At 41.7% G+C, this 24,825-nt stretch overlaps 1 protein-coding gene across 5 annotated transcripts in view; it reads right to left on the minus strand.

Annotated features, from left to right (window-relative positions):
- The window catches only part of phkb (phosphorylase kinase, beta), a 238,112-nt gene that overhangs the window by 187,533 nt on the left and 25,754 nt on the right, over positions 1-24,825 (minus strand). For all 5 annotated transcript variants that reach the window (XM_048546675.2, XM_048546671.2, XM_048546672.2 and 2 more), the window contains one exon: positions 21,966-22,104. In XM_048546675.2, the coding sequence (XP_048402632.1) occupies positions 21,966-22,104 (139 nt within the window). The remainder of the gene's footprint in view (positions 1-21,965; positions 22,105-24,825) is intronic.

Consider the following 24,825-nt stretch of genomic DNA (forward strand, 5'->3'; position numbering starts at 1 on the left):
TGCTGAACCCTCACCTCTTTAACTTTGTCCATAATTTCCAGGCAAACAAACCCACCCTTCACTATTTAGTTTAAAACTCTATCCACAGCTGTTACGCAATTCACCAGGACTCAGGTCCCAGCATGATTTAGGTGGAGCGCGTCTCATTGGAACAATTTTTCCTTCCCCAGTGCCAATGTGCCAAGAATTTGGTGTGGAAGAAACAGGTTCAATCTCTGAGCCACATATTCACTTCTTTCATCTTGTTGACTTGTGCCAATTTACTCAGATTCTGCTTTTGAATTTAGCCCCTAGTTGCTCACATTACCACAGCAGGACCTCTTTTCTCTTTCTGCCTATACCATTGGTACCTACGTGCTTGTGGTACCTATCCAGGATTTTGAGGCGCCTGCTTTAATATCATATACATCTGGGTCACATAGGAGGTCAGGTAGATATTACCATTCTGCAAATCATGAGCTTGGTATTGACTAACGAGGCCTGGTCTTGAAACATTTTCTTTGACAGGTGAGTACAAGCTGAGCTGGCACAGTGAATTTGGAGTTGAACCTTGTGTGCAGGTAAGGAATAAATATTTAGTGTAAAGCTCACGCTCTTATATGCCTTGGTGAGGGTGATGGTGGTGGCTTGGATCTTAGCTTCTAACGGAGCGCAGATCCAAGCTTTGTCTGCACATTGTAGTTCAATGACACAGGATGAGGTAACCTTGGAAACAGACCGGTGGCAGTGGCAGAGGCAGAGATTGAACAGGCCCCTGGTTGTTATATAGATTAGATTCACTCCAGTGGAAAGCTTGCTGAGAGTGAGGTGGATCACTGCAAGGAAGAGCAAAAGCTGTACTGGCGCCAGGTCAGAGATAATGGGAACTGCAGATGCTGGAGAATCCTCGATAACCAAAGTGTAGAGCTGGGTGAACACAGCAGGCCAAGCAGCATCTCAGGAGCACAAAACCTGATGTTTCGGGCCTAGACCCTCCATCAGAGAGGGGGATGGGGAGAGGGTTCTGGAATAAATAGGGAGGGGGGGGGGAACTGAAGATGGAGAGAAAAGAAGATAGGTGGAGAGGAGAGTATAGGTGGGGAGGTAGGGAGGGGATAGGTCAGTCCAGGGAAGACGGACAGGTCAAGGAGGTGGGATGAGGTAGTAGGTAGGAAATGGGGGTGCGGCTTGAGGTGGGAGGAAGGGATGGGTGAGAGGAAGAACGGGTTACGGAGGCAGAGACAGGCTGGGCTGGTTTTGGGATGCAGTGGGGGGAGGGGATGAGCTGGCTGGTTTTGTGATGCAGTGGGGGGAGGGGATGAGCTGGGCTGGTTGTGGGATGTGGTGGGGTAAGGGGAGATTTTGAAGCTGGTGAAGTCCACATTGATACCATTGGGCTGCAGGGTTCCCAAGCGGAATATGAGTTGCTGTTCCTGCAACCTTCGGGTGGCATCCTTGTGGCACTGCAGGAGGCCCATGATGGACATGTCATCTAAAGAATGGGAGGGGGAGTTAAAATGGTTCGCGAATGGGAGGTGCAGTTGTTTATTGCAAACCGAGCGGAGGTGTTCTGCAAAGCGGTCCCCAAGCCTCCGCTTGGTTTCCCCAATGTAGAGGAGGCCACACCGGGTACAATGGATACAGTCCATCCCTACCTCCCCACTTATACTCTCCTCTCCACCTATCTTCTTTTCTCTCCATCTTCGGTCCGCCTCCCCCTCTCTCTCTATTTATTCCAGAACCCTCTCCCCATCCCCCTTTTCTGATGAAGGGTCTAGGCCTGAAACGTCAGCTTTTGTGCTCCTGAGATGCTGCTTGGCCTGCTGTGTTCATCCAGCTCTGCACTTTGTTATCCTGGCACCATGTCACAGCCTTGCTCAATCCTAACACAAACAGGAATTGGATCTGTGATGGCTCAGTTGCTTAGGATCACTGTTTGCATGTCATTGTGGGGCAGATGAAGGATGTCAACAGTCTTTGAGGGGCAGCAAAAACCAAGGAGGATGTTCCATAATTCCTCATAGTTGCTACTGCTGAAGGCCTTAATGAGCTCAAAGTAGTCTCGTGCTTTGCCCTAGGAGACAGTAAGCTGGAACAATGCCTAATGTTTCGCCTCAGGAGTTTACAGCCCAATAGCCTAAATATTGACTTCAGCAGCTTCAAAATATTTCCACTGCCAAGCAGTCCATCTTCCTATTCACCTATCCACTTCACCCTTTCCACTGACCAACCACAATAACCCTCTACCTGTATCCACCTATCTCCATCCCACCAGCCCCACCCCGTTCCTCTACTTTTTTTCAGGAGCCCCCCTCCCCTGTCTTGATGAAGGGTTTTGACCCCAAACATTGACATCTCTGCTCCTCAGATGCTGTCTGACCTGCTGTGATTTTCCAGCTCCACACTTATTGACAGGTGCTTTCCCCTTGCCTAGTTCGGTTTCTGGTCAATGGCACGCACCAGGAAACATTCCCACTTCTAACCTCATAATGAAGGGAAGGACATTAATGAAGTAGCTGAAGATAGTTGAACGTCAGGCACTGGTGCTGAGGAACTCCTGCAGAGATGCCTGGGTTCAGATAAATGATCCTTAAAGACCGCACGATCCCTTTTGTAGCAGGTATGACTCAAACTGGTGGAAAACTTTCCTACTTATACTATATCAACTCCAATTTCGGTAGGGCTCCTTCAGCCCTACCACACTCAGTCAACCATAGCCTTGGCATCTCACCTCATCTGTGAAATTCTGCTCTTTTGTCCATGTTTGAGCTCAGGCTATAATAAGCCAAATTGCCCTGGAGAAACCCAAACTGAGCATCAGTCATTAAGTTATTGCGAAGCAAGTGTTGTTTGACAGCACAGATGATGACACAATCCATCATTTTACTCATGATCAAGACAGGACTGATGGAGCAGTAACTGTTCTTGCTCCCTTTCATATGGATTTCATGTCTGGGTAGTTTTCCACAATTTCTGATAGATGCCGAGACTGTAAATGCACTAGAATAGCTTCTCTAAAAGTGTGGCAAGGTCTGGAGCATAAGTCTTTAGTATTATTGCTAAGTATTGTCAGGATCCATAGCTTTGCAGTATCTAGTTCCTCCAGCTTTTTACAGATATCATGTGACTTAAATTGAATTGGCTGAAGTTTGGTATATGTGACACTGCTGACATCTAGAGGAGGATAAAATGGATCATGGATCAACTTGGCACTGCTGTATGAAGAATGTTGCAAATGCTTCAGCCTTACCTTTTACACTGATGACTGAGGCTCCCTTGTTATTACATGTAGAGCCTCCTCTTCCAGTGAGTCATTTAATTGTGCACTACTCTTCACAACTGGATGCAGCAAGACTGCAGAACATAGATCTAATGCATTGGTTGTGAAATCACTTCATTCTATCACATGCTACTGTTGGTGTTTTGCATGTCGGTAGTCATTCTTTGTACCTTCACCAAATTACCACGTGTTTAAGTATGCCTGGTGCTACTCCTGGCATGCCTTCCTGCACTCTTCATTGAACCTGAGTTGTTCCCCTGGCTTCCACGTTAACGGATGAGTGGAGATTATGCCAGGTCACAAGGTTACTGATTGTGTTACTGTTCTGCTGCTACTGATAGTCCATAGCGGCTCATGGATGCTCAGTCTTGACTAGTTAGATTTGTCTATCCCATCTAAGCATGGTGACAGTACCACAGAACACAATCAAGGGCCCTCTCCAGTGAAGGCAGGACTTTGTGTCCATAAAGAATGTAGGGTGGTCACTCTTACCAAGACTGTCATGGACCGATACAACTGCAGCAGACAGGTTAGTGAGGATGAAGTCAAGCATGTTTTTCCCAACTGTTTGTTGTCTCATCCTCTGCCTCAGAACCAGTCCACCTGCTATGTACTTTAAGATGGGACAAGCTCAGTCAGCAGTGCTGTTGCTATCTAAAAACGAAAAGTGAAGAACATTTGAGTCTCATAAATGCCACCTGTCACCTATCAGGTCAATCTTGGATATTGTCCAGGTATTGCTGCACAGAGAAATGGACTGCTTTAGCATCTGAAGAGCTGTGAATGGTTTTTAACATCGGTACAATTATCAATAAACATCCCCATTTCTGATATTTTCACTGGAAGATCATTGATGGAACAACAGAAGATGGTTGAGCGTTGGACGCTATCCTCTCGTAGTTGGGTTCTTGTGGCACAGCAGTAGTCTCTAAACCTCGAGGCCTGAGAGTCTGGGTTCAAATCCCACCTGATCCAAAGATGCGAAACAGCAATTCTGAACAATTTGATTTGAAGACAAATATTTTCTACCAGTGATGCCCCGTAGCTGGGATGGTTGACGTTCAGCGATGACAACTATCTTTCATTGCACTTAGTTATGACTCCAACTAATGGAATGTTTCTGCTCTCCTGTCCCAAAACCTCCCAGATTTGTATTGACTCGTTTTGCTAGTGCTTATTGACGTCATACTTGATCAAATGCAGCCTTTTGCAAGGGCAGTTCTCCCACTTCACCTCTAAAGTTCAGCTCTTTTTTCTGTTGAGACATCCTCGCTTTTTCTTTATTTTTAACTGTACTTTGACAGCAACTTGTTGTAAACAAAACAAGAACAGAAAAAAACTTAAGTGGCATATGAGGTCTGGCCTGAAAGATAATTACAGGGTATTTGCTGTTCCAAGAACACTAAACCATGCGTTATTTTCAAGGGCTGGCAGCTGTTCATTGGATGTTGCATTAGGTAATCAAGGGAAGGCTGGGGATTGCCAACCAATCACAGAGTATGTTGAAAAAGAAACAGAAACCAGAGACAAAACTGGCACTGACTGGGATTTTATTGGGCAGAACGTTGGACAGGGGAGCTGTGTTTGAATTTTATTCTTCTCTGGTTTTATTTAGTTAAAGATTCATTGAATATTCTCAAAACAAAATCCCAGTTTACAAGAAATAAGTGATTCTTTCTCAGAAACTGCTGGAAACTATTTGCATTGACCGGTGACTTCAGAATTCAAGCAAGCATACAATCCCACATGTCTGTAATACAATGCATTATTCAAGGATTCCCTAAAGACCTATACTTATTGTTGAAATGGTTATCAGGTTTGAAAATTACAATTCTTTCATTTTCTTTCATTTATCTCTCAACTGTGTCTGTCTATTGGTCTGTGTGTGAGAGTGGGGATTCTGATCAAAGAAAATTAGGTTTAAATCACAGACTTTTTTTAGTTATTCAGGGAGCATGGACATCACTGGCCAGATCAGTATTTATTGCCCATCCCTAATTTGGCCCAGAGAGCTGCTGAGAGTGAACCACATTGCTGTGGGTCTAGGTGGCAGAATTCTTTCCCTGAAGGACATGAGTGAACCAGGTGGGTTTTTCTAACAAGCAGCAAAGGTTTTGTGCTCACAATTAAATTCAATCTCAGATTCTTATTGAATTCAAATTCCACCATGTCCCACGGCGAGATGTGAACTTGCCAGAAGGTTACCTGGGTCTTTTTAATGGTCTCATGGTAATGTCACTAGGCCATCACCTCCTCCATTAAGTAGGTTACACTGTTATTTAGTTTTGCCCTGCTAAAGTTACAGTATGAATAATAAATTCTAAATCCTGCTTCTGTTTTAAAATGTATGAGTCTGATGTGTTGTTCTTAGAGTCTGGTTAGGAACAAATGGGCAACTTTGAGAGTCACGGAATGTATCTGATATTAGCAAGTCCGATTTGGTCTGGCTTGCTATCAGTGTTGTAACATGTCCATGTTTGAACGAAGGCTGTGAGGTCTGGAGGTGAATGAACCAGACTGAACAAAACCAAATGTCAAGAATGACAGGTAAATATAATATAGGACTGCATGAAGAAGTTGGATGAAAAGATTAAAATTTTGGCAATAAACAGAAAAGAAAGGAAAGTTTGTTACAACGTAGAATACTGATTTTTTTGATTCAGTCATTTTGGCGTTGGATTGCTCATTTTTACATGTCTAAATATTAAACATATTCTCCTGTGGAATTGCAAAAACTTGGAGATTTACTCAGTCTGGCCTCACGTCTCATGTTTGTTATGTAATCAGATTTCTGATAATCACACACAACATAGTCATCTACCATATTAATGTAGAATTACTGCTATTAGAATAGATGATGTTAACTACTCAGCAAGTTTAACTGAAGAAAGTAAGGATTTGTTTTTAAACAAATCAGTCAATTGAAATTAGACCCCAACCATTGTGACAAATCATGCATCAGGAGCGTGAAATATTCTGATAGGTTCTAAGAGTCATGGAGGGAGTGTGTGAGAGAAGCAAGATTTGGAAAAAGTCACTCTAGTCAACTGCAAATGTAACGATTGGCTACTTCTTATCAAGCTGGCCACATTCTTATACAGGGGAATATGCTTCATAAAGACTTGGACTGACCCTACTGCAACTAAAACCAACAACTGCTACTTATGAAACACACAAGTAAATTCTGGCTCAAAATTTATCCAGGGACTAGGGATACATATCTAGCTGTTAGTGATCAAGCAAAGTGTTCATGATTAATGTGAAATTTTGACAATTTATTACAGTGAAGAGATTCATCTACACTGACATACAATCAACAGTCCCCTGCAGTTACTCTGACAGTTAATTTTTAGTTTCCAATTATCCCATTCCATTTACCCAATCAAGCTGTCAGCATGCTCAACCTGCAAATAAAGTTGAGTCATGCTGCACTAAATTCTAAACATCTGTCTTGTTCTGGATTGAAATCATCACCATTAAAATGAATTCTACAATTAAGCAGAGGTAACTTCACATCAAAGGTACACTGAAGCTGTCATATTCGTAACTATGCTTGTTGCCAGCAAGTGTTAGAGAAGTAGCAGATGCTCTATCTCAAATTATCATTCTGTTATACAACTTACTGCAGCAGAAGTGTGCTATAAAATAATGCCAAATATCGTGAAATCACAGACAAAAATCAAGACTAACACAAGAATATATTCATTCACAGTCGTCTCATATTTGATAATTATTTTGAAATTAATTTCAAATACCAAGATATTTATTTAGCACACAACAAAAGGAAACGTCCATTTTCATAAAGGACACAGACTTTGAAGTTATCTTACTAACTTGAACTAGCTTCAGATGTGAAACTCGCTTTCCATGGAAGCCTGGACATAATTCTTTTTCTCCTCACAAATGGGACATGGGTACTGCTATCTGTCAGCATTTATCACCTGTCCCTAGTTGCCTCTGAACTGAGTGACTTGCCAGGCCATTTCAGAAGGCAGTTGAGAGTCAACCACATTGTTATGGGTCTGGAGTCACATGTAAACCAGACCAAGTAAGGATGTCAGTTTCCTTCCCTAAAGGGCATTAGTGAGCCAGATGGGTTTTTCTGACAACCGACAATGGTCTCGTGTTCATCAGTAGATTTTTAATTCCAGTTTATTATTGAATGTAGCAGGATTTGAATGCAGGTTCCCAGAGCTTTAGCTGGGTTTCTGGATAATAGTCTAGCAATAACACCACTAGGCCATCGCCTCCCCTCAATGATTGCCTACAGTATAACTTCGTTAAATTCATTCATGAGATTGGGGTGTCATTGGCTAGACCAGCATTTATTATCCATCCCTAATTGCATAAACAGTTAAGAGTCGACTGTATTGCCATGGGTCTGGAGTCCCATGCAGGTCAGACTGCATAAGGATGACAAATTTCCTTCACTAAAGCATATTAGTCAACCAAATGGGTTCTTAATGATAATCAACAGTAATTACATGATCACTATTAGGGCTAGCATTTTCACTTACATGTTTTAGCTCTCATGGTGGTATTCAAACCTATGTTCCCAGGAAATTAGACTTGGGCTCTGGGTTACAAGTCAGGGACATTGCCACTGCATGTCACATCCTCATGAACTGCGTTGTGATAATAATGGTAATACTGGATGAAGGACTAAGTAAATGATGAATTTTGCCGACGCCTCACAAACATCCAAGTTTTCGAATGACTTGGACGACAGGTTGGCGGCAGCAGAACTGCGTATATGCAACCTTCGGGTGGCATCATTGTGGCACTGCAGGAGGCCCATGATGGACATGTCATCTAAAGAATGGGAGGGGGAGTTGAAATGGTTCGCGACTGGGAGGTGTAGTTGTTTACTGTGAACCGAGCGGAGGGGTTCAATGTGGACTTCACCAGCTTCAAAATCTCCCCTTCCCCCACCACATCCCAAATCAGCCCAACCTGTCTCTGCTTCCCTAACCTGTTCTTCCTCTCACCCATCCCTTCCTCCCACCCCAAGCCACACCTCCATTTCCTACCTACTAACCTCATCCCACCTCCTTGACCTGTCCGTCTTCCCTGGACTGACCTATCCCCTCCCCACCTATACTCTCTCCACCTATCTTCTTTTCTCTCCATCTTCGGTCCGCCTCCCCCTCTCTCCCTATTTATTCCAGAACCCTCACCCCATCCACCTCTCTGATGAAGGGTCTAGGCCCGAAACGTCAGCTCTTGTGCTCCTGAGATGCTGCTTGGCCTGCTGTGTTCATCCAGCCTCACACTTTATTATCCTACTAACAGCATCTCTTTTAAGTCATGATTCTGGCTCCCTCTCTCTGGTCAGGCGTCATAAAACCAACACTGCAAATACCTCAGTAACTATATTCCCTGGTGGCTGGCTACCTTGTTACATAAAAATGAAGCTTCATCAAAATATGTACAAAAAAAAGACAATTTTTTTTTCTGGATGAGAGCGAGGTGGAAATTTAAGCATTGTGGAGTTTTGACTAAAGCCAGCTTGATTGAAATGCATCATGCTAACTCAGGGCAAAATTAACTCTGACAGTGCTGTCACTCACAACCTTAAACGATTATTTTGGTAGAACAGGTCTGTCACATAATTAACGGCATTTGGTTAAGTTAATGGGAGTCTACTGAAACCTGGCAGAATCAGAACCACTATGAATCAGTACCTTCAGCCATAGGGTGAAGTGGTGGGTCGGGGGGGGAAATCTAAACCAGTCATAAAGTGTTGGTTTCAGAGTGCTTATTTAACAGAATAGTTGGGCTGATAGTGATATAATTCGCCCACAAACAGCAACAAAGAACAGTCGAAGCTGACAGTTACATACCACAGTTACTAGACCATAAGACGTAGGAGTGGAAGTAAGGCCATTCGGCCCATCAAATCCACTCCGCCATTTAAATCATGGCTGATGGGCATTTCAACTCCACTCTCCCCGTAGCACTTGATTCCTTGTGAGATCAAGAATTTGTCGATCTCTGCCTTGAAGGCATCCAACGTCCCGGCCTCAACTGCACTCCGTGGCAATGAATTCCACAAGCCCACCACTTTCTGGCTGAAGAAATGTTGTCTCATTTCAGTTGTAAATTTATCCCCTCTAATTTTAAGGCTGTGCCCATGGGTCCTAGTCTCCCAGCCTAACGGAAACAACTTCCTAGTGTCCACCCCTTCTAAACCATACATTATTTTGTAAGTTTCTACTAGATCTCCCCTCAACCTTCTAAACTCTAATGAGTACAATCCCTAGGATCCTTCGCCATTCATCATATGTTAAACCTCCCATTTCAGGGATTATCCGTGTGAATCTCCGCTGGACACGCTCCAGGGCTAGTATGTCCTTCCTGAGGTGTGCGGCCCAAAATTGGACACAGTATTCTAAATGGGGCCTAACTAGAGCTTTATAAAGCCTCAGAAGCACATCGCTGCTTTTATATTCCAACTCTCTTGAGATAAACGACATTACATTCGCTTTCTGAATTACGGACTCTACCTGCAAGTTAACCTTTAGAGAATCCTGGACCAACACTCCCAGATCCCTTTGTACTTCTGCTTTGCGAATTTTCTCACCATTTAGAAAATAGTCCATGCCTGTATTCTTTATTCCAAAGTGCAAAACCTCACATTTACTCACATTGAATTTCATCAGCCATTTCCTGGACCACTCTCCTAAACTGTCTAAATCTTTCTGCAGCTTCCCCACCTCTTCAGTACTACCTGCCTGTTCACCTGTCTTTGTATCATCAGCAACCTTCGCCAGAATGCCCCCAGTCCCTTCATCCAAGTCATTAATGTATAAGGCGAACAGCTGCGGCCCCAACACTGAACCCTGCAGGACATCACTCGTCACCGGTTGCCATTTCGAAAAAGAGCCTTTTATCCCAACTCTCTGCCTTCTGTCAGACAGCCAATCCTCAATCCAAGCCAGTAGCTCACCTCGAACACCAATGGGCCCTCACCTTGCTCAGCAGTCTCCCGTGTGGCACCATATCAAAGACCTTTTGGAAGTCTAGATAGATACAATCTACTGGGTGTCCTTGGTCGAACATACTTGTAACCTCTTCAAAAAATTCTAACAGGTTTGTCAGGCACGACCTCCCCTTACTAATTCCATGCTGACTTGTTCTAATCTGACCCTGCACTTCCAGGAATTTAGAAATCTCATCCTTGACAATGGACTCTAGAATTTTACCAACTACCGATGTTAGGCTAATCGGCCTGTAATTTTCCATCCCAAGTTACTCCTCTTAATGATTTAACATTTCGGGCAAAACTTCATTACAATATTTAACTTCAAGCCCAGTTGGGTAATAGATTGCATGCCACAGATTCGGAGCAGCATTCACATCAGACAGCTACTATCATATAATTACATTGATAACAAATTAGGAATTCCAAACAAAACCAAGAATTGGGAAATAATGAAAACGGAAATACGTTACTCAGAACAATTAATATCTTCATAGCTGAAGAGAAATCTTGAAATCATCGCTTACTTTGACAATCTGTTTCTCTGAAGAAAAAGAAGAAACTTAATGTTTGTACACTAATTAAACAAATGATCATGAACAGCTGCATTTCCTTTATGTAGACTACTCCTTGAAAGCAATTCTAGATATAAAAGATTCTGTGCTTCAGTGGCAATTGGGTCACGAGTAATTACAGATCGATAACAATTAATGACTCAATTAAGCTCATGAGATGTAGGTCTTACACATCGAGCAGCAATCAGAAGGTAAACCTGTCAGATTGACTGAGGTCACCAACTGAACAAATTGATTTCTCCCAAAAAAAAGGGTATAACTTGTTCATGGAAACGTTTTGAGATTATAAAGGATGACATTCGGACAGTCAGATAATGAAGTCCCTTGACAGCAGCATTAGGATCACTGCACATCTGATACAAGCTAACCTCACCCCATGGTGCAAAGTTGGCTCACTTGTGTGTTCAGAAAATCACTGAAAATAGCAGAACAAGTAAGCACTTTGCTGCACCGTTATGGTTGTTTAGATGCTTATCTGTAGGCATTTCAACAGACTGGTAAGGAGGAGCAAATGTGATCTTTCTCCAGCTATTAAAAACCTAGAATGTATACACCATAGCTATGTCGGGGTTACATCATTTTTACCCAATTTCCAGGAGTGATCTTGGGATGAAAATTAGGAGCAGTAGCCCTGACTGCTTCAATGCTTTCCAACTCCCAAAAACTAAGGTTAATCATAACATCTCAACTTCCATCTTAACTGAGATCAGCTTATTCAGCACTGGCTGGGAATCAAACGCAACTAAGGGCTTGCGCAAACTAGCCATTCACCAAATAAACTCACAGAGCACAGCACAGTCTTGCAAAGATTCACTAGCTCACTCTCACTTAATGGTTTGAGCTCACTAATAGATGAAACCACAAATCCGAACACTTTTAGACAACAAACAACGAATAAAGAATGCATAACACAGGAACAGGCCCTTCAACCCATCAAGACTGTGCTGATGCATGATGCCTAAACTAAAAATCTTTTGCCTCTTCATAGTCTGTATGCATCTATTCCCTGCCTATTCATACATCTATCAAGATGTTTCTTAAACATTGTTATTGTATCTGCCTCCACCACCTCCTCTGGCAGTGTATTCTAGGCACTTACTACTCTGTAAAAAAAACCTTGCCCTTCACTTCTCCTTGAAATATACCACGTTATATCTTAAAACTATGTTCCCTTGTAATTGACATTTCTACCTGGGGAAAAAGACTAACTACCCTTCTATCCATGCCTCATAAAATTTTGTAAACTCCTAATAGGTACCATCCTTCAACATTCGAGCTAGAACAAACTAAGTCCGACCAATCTCTCTCCTAGTTAATACCGTTCAAACCAAGCAACATCCTGGTAGAACGTTTCTGGACTATCTCAAAAATCTCCAAATCCTTCTGGTAGCGTGCCAACTGGACACAGAGCTGAGCTGTGATACTTTGAACATGCGACTGATCATGCAAAGTTTTCAGACTGTACTGGGGGTAATGGTAGAAGCACCATAAAGAATGAAATGGACGAATGAACGGAGGGCCTATGTTAATAAAATGTGAGGCTGGATGAACACAGCAGGCCAAGCAGCATCTCAGGAGCACAAAAGCTGACGTTTCGGGCCTTGACCCTTCATCAGAGAGGGGGATGGGGGGAGGGAACTGGAATAAATAGGGAGAGAGGGGGAGGCGGACCGAAGATGGAGAGTAAAGAAGATAGGTGGAGAGGGTGTAGGTGGGGAGGTAGGGAGGGGAGGGCCTATGTTGCTAAGTTTGCAAATAACATTAAGATGTGTGGAGGGACAGCACTTTGGTAGGAAGAACAGAGGCATGGACTAAATGAGGAAATGCTTTGGAAATCGGAAGCACAAAAGGGACTTGGAATCAGGACTCTTTTCAGATTAACATGCAGGTTCAGCTGGCAGTTAGAAGGGCAAATGCAATGTCAGCATTTATGTCAAGATGAATGGACAAGAGCAAGGACGCACTGCTGAGGCGGTACAAGGCTCTGATCAGACCACATTTGAAATATTGTGAACAGTTTGAGGCCCACATCTAAGGAAGGATATGCAGGTCTTGGATGAGGTCCAGGCGAGGTTTACAACAATGGTCTTGGGAATGAAGGGCTTGTCATATGAGTAGCAGTTGAGGAAAACTTCAATAGCTAGAGGATGGTGAATCTGTGGAACTTATTTCTGTGGAAGGTTGTAGAGGCCAAGTAATTGAGTGTACTTAAAATTGAGATAGATAGGTTCTTGATGTGTAAGGGGACCAAAGGCCATGGGGAGAAGGCAGGAGAATGGGGCTGAATAACATATCAGACATAATTGAATAGCAGAGCAGACTTCATAAGTCAAATGGCCTGCTTTTGTTCCTGCATCTTAAAGGTCTTTTGGACAAATATCTTGTATCTGTTGTGGAGAAGGACACCATCCAGAAATTGCAAATTGTTCACATTAGATGTAAATGTTAGGAGCATTACTTGTTGCTCCAAGAATTTGAATGCTGTGCAAAAAAAGGTTTAATGATTTCAATTTGCCATAGTGAGTAAGCTCTTCCTCCAATTGCATGTCCTGCTACAAACTTCAACCACTGCTCAATTCATTAATCCCATACAAATAATCTGTATAGGGAACTCAATCCCAAAATCTAATTGCTTTGCCTCAGCACAAACAAGTCACTGTTGCAAGCCAGTCTCTCACAATGCACAGTTTGCTTACATAAGTAACTATTTAACTAGGAGGCCAGTTCAACCAAATTGCAAGATACTAAGTGATACATATCTTCCCTTGCAGAAGATTGTGTACAGCTGCAGCAAACAGAAGGGTGATAAGCAAATTTGTATATTTTAATGCCCTTTGAAGAGACAGTGCTGGCCATCAGCACACGTTCAGTGAAACTGGGGTCACTGGCAAGCTGCAATGATTAATGAGGACAACATCCACTCTCCAAAACCACTTCCTCTAAGTTTATTCTCCCTCATCCCATAACGTACTTCTGAAATATTTTTCTCCTCTCACCATAATCTAACAACCTCCAAGGTTGGAGGAGGAAAAGGCCACCAACGGTGAAGGAACTCTTGTCACTTGATCTTGTACTTCTATTCACCAACTTAAGAAACTGTTTGCACTTGAGTGGTGGGGACAGAGGATTCTGGTATGCATATGGTAAGACAGAGAGAGTAAAAGTGTAGAGCCACGTGTAGGCTGAGATTGTGAAAGAATGTGAGAGTGTGTATAGGGGAAGGGGGATAACGATACAGGTACCAGTTTGCCAAAGGGCAAAATCACACACTTGCTATGCTGCAAAGGACTCATGAGATTTTGATGGGTCAGATAATTGAAAACAACTCATCAAATGCCTTGTGCAGTGAAAAAAGTACCAGAAAGTATGTAATGGTGTCAAAGAGCATGGAGTCCAGCAGGCTAATGTCACTTGCTTGAGGTCACCTTACAAGGTCATCTGCAATCTCCTCAATTCAAGATCAGTAGTCTTCCACCGAGAATTCTGAAACCACTGAGAGCTGCCTCATCGGAGTACTAGGATAGGTGATATTGCACAGAACACCAAGCCAATGTAGAAGGGTGTAGTTTACTTTTGTATATACACATGGAATCATTCACATTATAAAACTGGACGGAAAAATGCATTTTCTAGTGATTTCTAGTTTTCTGCTACCACAAGGAGAACAATGTGATGGTTAGTGATAGAGGAAAGCACCATTTGTTAGGACAACTGGAGAATGGGGACATGTGGATGAGGTTGCTGGTATCACTGAGGAATTAGTTGATGCTGTCAAGGGTGCGCAGAAAGGGGTTGTTTAACTCCAGTTTCCTCCTGGATCGTGGAAAGGAATGATCCCTCATCATGGAAAGGTTGTGCAGCACACAACTCTGCTACTATCAACCTTGGAATTCACTTCACTGGGTATCACATTGAACTCCCCTGAAGAAGCAAACAGTGGAACATTGCTTGAGAATATTGATAACATGCCACAAGGAACAACATGAAGCAGTGTAACTATCATTGTAGGGCAGCCGTGCACCTGTGTGGATTCTGAACAAGAGATGAGCCACGTTATGAGTGGATAAACCATGTCCATTTGCCAATCTTTGACCTGAGTTAAACATAGGGGACTTTTGAAAAATTATTCTAGTTTGAGAGTGACCAAAGACAAAGGTTTGAAAACAAATAGATCAGGATTATTTTATGAAAAAGCTTCGAGTATACGCTATGCCTAAAGCAGTAACACCCCTACAGCATGATGGACCAGAAAACTATAGCAATTTTAATTATCTGTAGTGACAAGCAAATGCTTCACTTTGAATTGCTGAAACTGTGAAAGAATTATGAGATTAGCAGTTGCTAAGATCTCTCACAAGATGAAGTCATCTTAATCTTACGAATTTTAAAATCATTTGGAAGATTGGCCTTGCATTGAATTTTACATTCAAGCATTATGTCATTTACGGAAGGACAATTTAATACACATTGAGACATTGTGAAAGTAGTGGGTGGGGCAGTCGGGGGAGAGAGGATGGAACGATAAAGAGCAATAATACAAAGATATTCCTCTTACATGGAGAAAACTCTCTTAGAAAAAGACATACACACATTCAAACCAATTGTTCTTCAGAACAATTTTGTCAAGTAAATCCACTCACTAAGAGGAAGGTATACAATAAAAAAGGGATACGGAATATTGAGAGAAGAAACTATTAAACGTCTCTTGAAACTAGGTGGAATAGGATCAGGTTTTGAAGTCATTTTATATTGCGCGATGGATACCAATTCGCAACTTTATATCCTCTACAACTGCTGTAGTATTAGTAGACTATAACAGTGGCTTAAACACATTATCTGAATAATGCCTTTAGTTTAACCATAGTCTCACTTGGAAACCACTTTTCTTACCAATATCAACAGAAAAGAGGAAGCTGAAATAACTATTATTTAGAATAAATTCACTGATAATTTAACTGAAATTTCAAAGCAACTGCAGGTTGGCCCAACTGAAGTCCTACAAGATCCAGGAGAAATAAAAGCATTTTGCAGGCCTTTTAAACACATATTCCACCTGAAGAGCAAGGCTGCCAGGATGCCAACCTGATAAAGCCATTTGTTTGTATGAATCCAATGACCACCAGCATTGAAAAGGAAGATCATGATGCGGATCAGTGAGCATCACCTATCTGATGCTAGGATGGTGCTTCTCCATTCTACATTCAGCTCAAGCATCTGAACAGTAAAAAAACTGTCGAATGAAGGGCTCACCCAACCCCCACAACAGTCATCAGCGGTATTTAGAAGGATGATGGACTACTGATAGGTCATTATATGGCAAATTGTGTGTATTGTTGGAGCTGTGCTGAAGTACTATTTGTTCTCCTGCTAAAACATGTTGCTTCCAGGCATGGATAGCACGAGATGACTTCCTCTGGACATTGAAGATTGGGAAAGTAAAGATACAGGGTCTTTGAGTTGAAGATCAGTAAAAGCATGAGACAGGAAGTCCTTGCTTGGTTTAGCTGGAAGAGAAAGTATGAGAGAGATGGATTGCATGATTGGAGAAACAACTCTGCTTTTCCTGCACTTGCTTCTTCTCTAATCATACCCATGGCTTGGCCCACAAGACTTTCAGTTCTTCTCGCTATGCTCTGCTGAAGTGGTAGCTGAAACAAGGACACTATTTTCTCGTCAGTACCCCATTGCTCCTAAGGTGCCTTGGTCCAGTTGTGCAGCCCTAGCAGCACCTGCACCATTCAAGATGAGGATGAAGAATACTTCTTTCTCTCAGAGAGACACGAGAGATTATACAAATTAGGCCTACTTTCTCTAGAATTTAGGTTAACGGATGATCGAATTGAAGTTTTCAAATATTAGCAGGAAAAGACATTGTAGATAAAGGTAACTTATTTCCAATGGTAGGTAGCATAGTCTATTAATTAGGGACAGGCCATTCAGGAGAGATGTAAACATTTCTACAAAGAAAGGGTGGTAGGCATTCAGAAGCCTCTTCTAAAAATAGCATTGGATGTTGGATCAATTTTTCATGCTAAATCTGAGCTATATGAATTTTTGTTAAGCAGAGTTATCAAGGGATATGGACCAAAGTCAGGTTTATGGAATTAGGCCACAGATTTGTCATGATCCCAGTGAATGGCAGAAGAGGCTTGAGAGACTGAATGGCCTACTCTTGTTCCTATGAATCTGCGCAATTCTCTTCCCCAAGGGCAGTGGACAAATAATCCTTGAATATTTTTAATAAACAAGGTGGTCAAGGGTATTGCAGTAGGCAGAAAAGTAGATTTGAGGCCAACAGGTTTGAAGGAGAGTTTGACCCAATCCTGCCGCTATGTCATTAATTATTTGGTCTAGTGATAGAGCTTATTCCAAACTTCTGCTCCCCCCACCACCCCAATTTTGTCTCTTTATTTTTGGCTATTCTTGAAGTGCATTTTGTACCTTGCACAAGTAATAATTGTTCAAGGTCTTCACCATTTCCTTGTTTTCCATTCTGGACTCCTTAGTTACACCCTCCGAGATGTCAAAGCTCCTAGTGGCTAATCCCGTCTATTTACATATATTTGAAAACCTCTCGCTTTCAATTTCAACACTTCTTGTTAGATATCCCTCCTATTCTAGTTACTCCCTCTTTATCATAGTACTTTTTTGTTTAGTAAGCCATGGATTATTGTGCCTTTCTTCTTTCCATAAATAACTGGATTTCAGCTTTCTTTTATTAAATGTTACTGGTCTCAGCCGAGATCCTAACAGTAGTGCATAGAGTTTTTGTTTAAATATGCTCTGAAACAAATACAAGTGCAAAAAAAGTTATTTAATGCATATTAACTCATAATTACATTGATCTAATCTTGTAGGCTTAAATTCTGAACCATTTATAGACTTAAACTTTTTCACATCTAATTATAAGGGACAAAACAGGATGGCAGTTCAGTGACATTTTTACAACACTAGGGTACCTTGTTGCCTAGAAACACACAAGGGATACAAAAATAGACCATCTAAAATATTCTGAGGCCAGGCAGCTGATTACATCGCTTCAGTGTCAATCCAATATTGGTGGGACCTTTATAGTCATATGGTCAACTTTGCTTCAGAGAGGTATCAGTCTTGGAAATCACCTTAAAACGAATTATGAATTTTAGAATTAAGTTAAACCATTTATGGGGTAGAATGTTCAAAGGTGAAGTTGGTAAAATTACTCAAAATACATATTGGAGAACCAGTTAAACAACACTTAAGTCTCAACAAAACTATTATTTGACAACAAACACAGAATACTGGAGAAACTCAGGAAGTCTGACTGCATCTGTATAGACAGAAAGAGAGTTAAATGTTTCCAGTCCAGTTTTTTTTCCAGAATGTTCTGAACAATCCCAATTTCTTCCAGAATCTTCCAACCCCTGCTGAAGCAGAAATGGGCAGCAGGCAGCATCAGCCTCTGGATACACCAGAGGGTATATTCACTGAGTGCAGGAGAGTCAGTGGAAGAAGATATACTCCTTTTTGCAACAATAGTGTAATAATAGTCTGTGCAATCTAAATGTAACCTAAATGAGATTAGTGTATTCTCTTTACTTCAATGGGTTTATTTAGCTAAACTAATAAACACAGTTCAGAGCAATTTCAGACATAGCCTATGTCTTGTATATTGCAGTACAGAGAACAGCAGGGTGCAAAGCTCAATCACAGGTTGATGTCTTAAAGGGACATCACTCCAACTTCTAGAAGGCAACATTTTTCCATTTTTCAAAAGGCAGCCTGTTATTCTTACACGAAAAACATGTGACATTGTGCAGTTAGGATTTTTGCTATTGTCCATTGTGTTGTAATGATCTTGTGTTATCTAAAAGTAACAGAAGTGACATTCTTTGATTCCAATTTCTTTAAGATATTAAGCGCAACTAAGATAATATATAGAAGACACAGATAATTACATTCACAGCCTGTGCATTGAGCGCGACAATGCAGAGACAGTCCATTGCCTGTAAGTTTATTTGCAACGTGTTAATATGCATTAAATATTTAAGGATTTCGAGTCTTTTGATGACTGAACATGAGTTAGTAAATGGGTGACTTAATGGTTCACAGAATAGATAAGTTGGTGAGGTGAGTACGTGGACATGTTGGATAGAGGGTGAGATGGATCAGTCGGGGAGAGAAGGTGAATTAGGGGGCCAAGGTGAATTGGGAGGAGAAAGAAAAATTGTGGTGGGGATGAGATTAATCAGAAGAGTGAGATGGTTCAGAGGAGATGTGGGTGAGGGGTGGGTTTGGTCATAGTGGAGAACTTGTGTAAGAGCTAGTCAATTCCTTTTGGTGGGAGAATATGGATAGCTGGGGATGGTGTGGCGAAATAGTCAGATGGATGGGTAGCCACCTGCACTGGCAGGGAATAATTGGGTCAGCTTGATAGGGTGGGGACTGTTGGGTAGTCAGGTGATCCGGTGTTTTGGCAGCTTGTGGAGAGTAGAGAGGGGTTCGGTGGATGGTCAGGCAGGTGGTCAAGGGCCGTTTATGGGGGTAGCTAAGTCTGATGAGAGATGGAGCACAGTCTAGTCATCAGGAGTGGGGGCAGACTAAGATTCTCAGGCACGTTACACAGATGAGACAACGTACTAGAGTACCAAATATTTTGAGGGTAGCTATAACGATAAGTTTACTGAGGGATTACGTGAATGAACCATTTAATTTTTGTTTTGAAGCTTCCAACACTTTTTTTTTCTCTCAATATGTTGCACTACACTTTAGAGCAGGGCAGGAAACTAAATTTTCATGATTTATGTTTCATTTCCTTTTCTCTGTTTCAATATTACTCAGCAGTATTAATCAGCAGAACTTAAAAGTGTTCAGTCACGGGGGCCCAATAGAAAGGCATAGGCAGATTAACAGCTGGGCAAAAAGACAGAAAATGCAATTTAAAATGACTCTGGGAAAGGGAGCATACCAGTACTGGAAAGACATTCTTGGAAACTGACTGATGAACAGAGACACTAAGGATTCAAAAATAACATTCTTTGCAAGTATGAATATAGGCTGATAAAATCATGAGGTGTGCCAACAAAATTCTGTATGCTAAAATGAAGCACTGAGGACAACAGTACAGGAATTAGGATTAATTTGAAGTGAACATTGATTGGGCAAATAAAATCACTATGTGCATTGAGAGCTCCGTAATAAAAAGTACTTTAAAGCCATTCAAATAAATGTTGGGGGTTCAGCTCAGGCATAATGAGATTTTTTTCATTGGAATTGAGAATGCTAAAAGAGGACATTGATAGCAATTTTAAAATAAGGGTTTGCAGTGAACGCTTCTTGTTTTTGCTTCTGAAGTGAATAACCTCACATTTATCCAAATCATACAGTTGCTGTTATACAGGGCCTTGATGAAGCCACACCTAGAATATTGTGTGTAGTTTTGGTCTCCTTTTCTGAGGAAGCATGCACTTGCTCTGGAGGGAGTGCAGCGAAGGTTTACGCGGCTGATTCTGGGGATGGCTGATTCCGGGGATGGCTGCTCTGACGCATGGGGAGAGATTGACAAGGTTAGAGAAAGTAAGAACTGCCAATGCTGGAGTCTGATATTACAAAGTGTGGAGCTGGATGAACACAGCAGGCCAGGCAGCATCAGAGCAGCAGGAATACTGACATTTCGGGTCTTTTCTGAAGAAGGGTCCGGAGCCAAAATATCAGCTTTCCTGCTCCTCTGATGCTGCCTGGCCTGCTGCATTCATCCAACTCCACACTTTTACAAGGTTGGGATTGTTTTCGTTGATTATTCAGATGAATGAGGGGGCTTACAGAATTCTAACAGGACTGGACAGAATAGATGCAGGGAGGATGTTCCGGATGGTGAGTGTGTCCAGAACTAAGGGTCACAGAATGAAGATTTGGCGTGGACGATTTGGGACGGTGATGAGGACACATTTCTTCACCCAAAGAGTGGCGAGTCTGCAGAATACATCACCACAGAAAAGTAGCTGGTATACTTGGGATGAATGGGATCAAAGGTTACAGGAAGAAAACAGGATCAGGCTACTGAGTTGGATGATCAGCCATGATTGTGAAGAATGACAGAGCAGGTTCAACGGGCCAAATGGCCTCCTCCTGCTCCAGACTTCTATGTTTCCAAGTAAACGTCAGAAACAATTAGTTATTAATTTAAAATATCAGTGAGGGTGTGAGGAAGGACTTCTGAAGAAATTTGTTTAATTGAAGCACAGAATACCTATCATGTTTAAGGCACAGAGTCAATTTTTACTGGTTAAATTGGATAAACTAAAAGGAAGAATATACAGAACTATCGGAAAAGAACATAAGAATTTAGGAGGGAAAAGTACACAACATCATCCCGTCACTCAAAACCATTACGGTCAATCTTCAGGCTCAACTCCATTTCTCCATTTGCATACATTCAGAATTTCATTTGGTTCAATCGGATCACTTCTTATTCTTCTGAATTCCAATGTCTAGGTTAAACTGTCTCAGCATCTCATTTTAGGACAACCTTAGCATCCCAGAAACAAATCTAGTGAACCATTACCCTATCAACTTGAATTCAAATACATCCTTCTTTAAATATGGAAACCAAAACTGTACAAAGCACTCCAGTATGGTCTCAATGTTCAGTATATTTGTAGGAAGACTCCTTATTAGTGTACTTCAACCTAATTACACAAAAAACCAACGTGCAATTTTTCATACCAATTGTTAGCAGTACCTGTGTGCTCACTTAGTGTTCCCTGAATGGGCAGGGAAGTTGAATTAGATTAAGTGGAAAGAGTTGATATACAAATGCTGGATCAAATAATCTTCTTCCATACTGCAAAGAATTGTACTTCTCTTGATACCATCACAAGAGAAGCACAGAATTCATCAATGCAAAGTTTAAGTCAATGCTGTGCTGCTAGAAATGGACTTTATCCAAAACAACATACATTTAACGGCAAATAATTAGTGTGTATTCTAAGCACAGATACTTCAGTATTGTAACTGAATAGTCATATCGACGTAAGGAAATGCACAACCTATACACTACATGTTGCAATTTATTGACCATCAAGCTCTGCAAACACAAATCTCCGAACAACATTTGAATTCAAAAGTGTTTTGGTGGTGTAGTACAGATATGTAAAAGGATTGCACTTACCTATAAGCGAGTGCTACAGCCCATGCGCTGGCAGCACAATAAAGGCAATCTCGAACTTTGGCATAATTACTACCACCGACTGTTTTGGTGGGGAAAAGACCCGTTGCAGGACTCTGGTAGTTTAGAACAGTTGATTTCACTGAAAAGAAATAAAAATAAATGACATAATTCAACAAACAAATATAGATATTATGCTGATACGAATGGTTCACAATGCAAGCATAATGCAGGAATACTGATAAATTTACAAGGAGCATTAGCAGTTGAGGGGCTTACTACCTAACAGATACTAAATTAAATTTAACAATGAAGGTGGAGAACTGGGTATTTTATGTAGTCCTCTGGATTATTTTAACAATACACTGGGAACAGGAAACATTTGCATCACTCATGATGTTAATCTAGAGAAAGAACTGGCAAGTTAAAAACTGTTTTCTACAGCACTGGAGTGAACATCAACCTTCACAGCAATATAAAGCAGTAAGAATAAAATGACAAGACAAATTTACACCAAAACAACTTTATTTCTTGAAAAAAATACATTCATTGATAATGTCATGCAGTTCGATTCCATAATTTAGGCGTTAATTTCCCATTTCACTCCAAATACTGACTACCCTGCTAAATATTTCTATCATTCTGTTTCAAAACTCCAGCATCTGGAACTTTATTTGTCTTTTTCTGGATTGGTGCCTGGGATGTTGATGTTGCTGGCAAGGACGGCATTTATTGCACCTTTCTAATTGCCATGGAGATGGTGGTTAATGCTTTCTTGAATCATGACAGTTCTTCAGGTGTAGGTCCACACATAATGCTGTTAGGGAGTTTCAGGATTTTGACCTAATGACTATGAAAGAATAGCCTTACAGTTTCAAATCAAGATGATGTTCAAGTTGGAGAACTTGCAGTTGATGCAGAGGCATTAGACAGACACTCACCACAGAATTAACAGCACTTGACCTCCTCTTGTAGCTACCCCATTTACATTGTTGATCCAGTTCAGTTTCCACACAATTATAACCCCAAAGATGTTGATAGTGGGAGATTCAGCAAAGACAATGTCATTTTGGAGATGGAACGGCCTGGCACTTTGTGGTGTGAATTTTATTTGCCATTTGTTTCAACCAGTCCTCGGCAAGTTTTCCCAATTTATGATTGCAGACTGGTTACTCGAAACCACTATGCTCCCAGGTGAGAACACTATATGTTGTCAAGGGCTTCTTGCATACGAATGTGATAGAATCACAATTATCATTAAACATCCCCACTTTTGCCTTCAGTGGAGAGGTCGTTCATTAAGCAGTTGACATGTGTGATGTTGGGGACATCAGGATGAGGTCAAGATGGATAATCCACACAAGACTTCTGACTGAAGATGCCTATATGTCAGCATCTGTGGAGGAGAAAACAGAGTTAATGTTTCGGGTCCGGTAACCGTTCCTCAGAACTGTTCTGAGGAAGTTCTGAATTCTGAGGAAGGGTCACTGGAACTGAAATGTTAACTCTGTTTCCTCCTCCAAAGATGCTGCCAGACCTGCTGAGCTTTTCCAGCAGCTTTGTTTTTGTTCCTGATTTGCAGCATCTGCAGTTCATTTGGTTTTTATGCCTATAAATGTATTGGCATTGTCTTCTGCACTGCAATTTTGGGCTCCCCCTTCAATGAGAAAGGAGATAATTGAGCAGTCTCCTTCTCCAGTGAGTTGTTCAATTGCTCAGCGTTATATAAAGAACAACAGGTAGTCTAATCTAATCAGATTAATAACTAACACGGATCAAATAGTCATCATTATAACACTGCCTATGGGACTGTATGTTTAAAGTGATTCCCATGTTTCTCTCTATTACAGAGATGGCTAGACTTCAAAAGTACTTTATTGGCTGTAGGACAGTCTGGACATCCTGGGGACATGGAGTGTTCTATACAAATAGAAGAGAGAGCGTTTGGGGCGGCACGGTGGTTCAGTGGTTAGCACTGCAGCCTCAGAGCGCCTGGAACCCAGGTTCGATTCCCGCCTCGGGCGACTGTCTGTGTGGAGTTTGCACATTCTCCCCATGTTGGCGTGGGTTTCCTCTGGGTGCTCCAGTTTCCTCCCACAGTCCAAAGGTGTGCAGCCTAGGTGGATCGGCCATGCTAAATTGCCCATAGTGTTCAGGGATGTGTGAGTTATAAGGGGATGGGTCTGGGTAGGATGCTTGAAGGGGCGGTGTGGACTTGTTGGGCCGAAGGGCCTGTTTCCACAATGTAGGGAATCTAATCTAATCTAATCAAATATTGTTCTTTGCGTTGAAAGAGACTCCACTGCAAGCATGGAACATAATGCGCATTTGAGCAAATTGAGCAGAAGGCAACAGCAGACCAGCACTCCTGACTTGGAACTGCATTATTGTCCCTTCATTGTTACTGGGTCAAAATCCTGGAATTCTCTCCTTAATGGCACTGTGGGTGCTCCTTCAGCCCAAGAACTGCAACAATCCAAGGAGGTAGTTCACTACCACTTTTTCAGGGCAATTAGGGATGGGCAATAAATGTTAGCCTGCTCATATGCATTTAAACAAACAAAGTTCCACTGGAGCTCTGAGCTAAATTCTGCATTGTTTATAGGAAACAATTCACAATAAGAATTTGTCAGATTGTCCTTGAGGATTCGGGGAAAACAAACCTGCTCGAGGTTTTTTTTTCCCCCGGGAGAGGTTTTTAAAAAAAGATAGTCTATCTCCTGCCATTTCAGGAGGGGAAGAAAAAGCTTGCTCAAAGTTCTTTTCTCCTGAAATGGCAGAAGATTTTTCGTCTTAAACCTCTCCCATAAGAAAATGTCACAAATTGGAGCTGGGAAGTGAACAGGAATCAAGGTGCATGTAC

This window comes from Stegostoma tigrinum, chromosome 16, assembly GCF_030684315.1.
Source record: "Stegostoma tigrinum isolate sSteTig4 chromosome 16, sSteTig4.hap1, whole genome shotgun sequence".
NCBI classification, from domain to species: domain Eukaryota; kingdom Metazoa; phylum Chordata; class Chondrichthyes; order Orectolobiformes; family Stegostomatidae; genus Stegostoma; species Stegostoma tigrinum.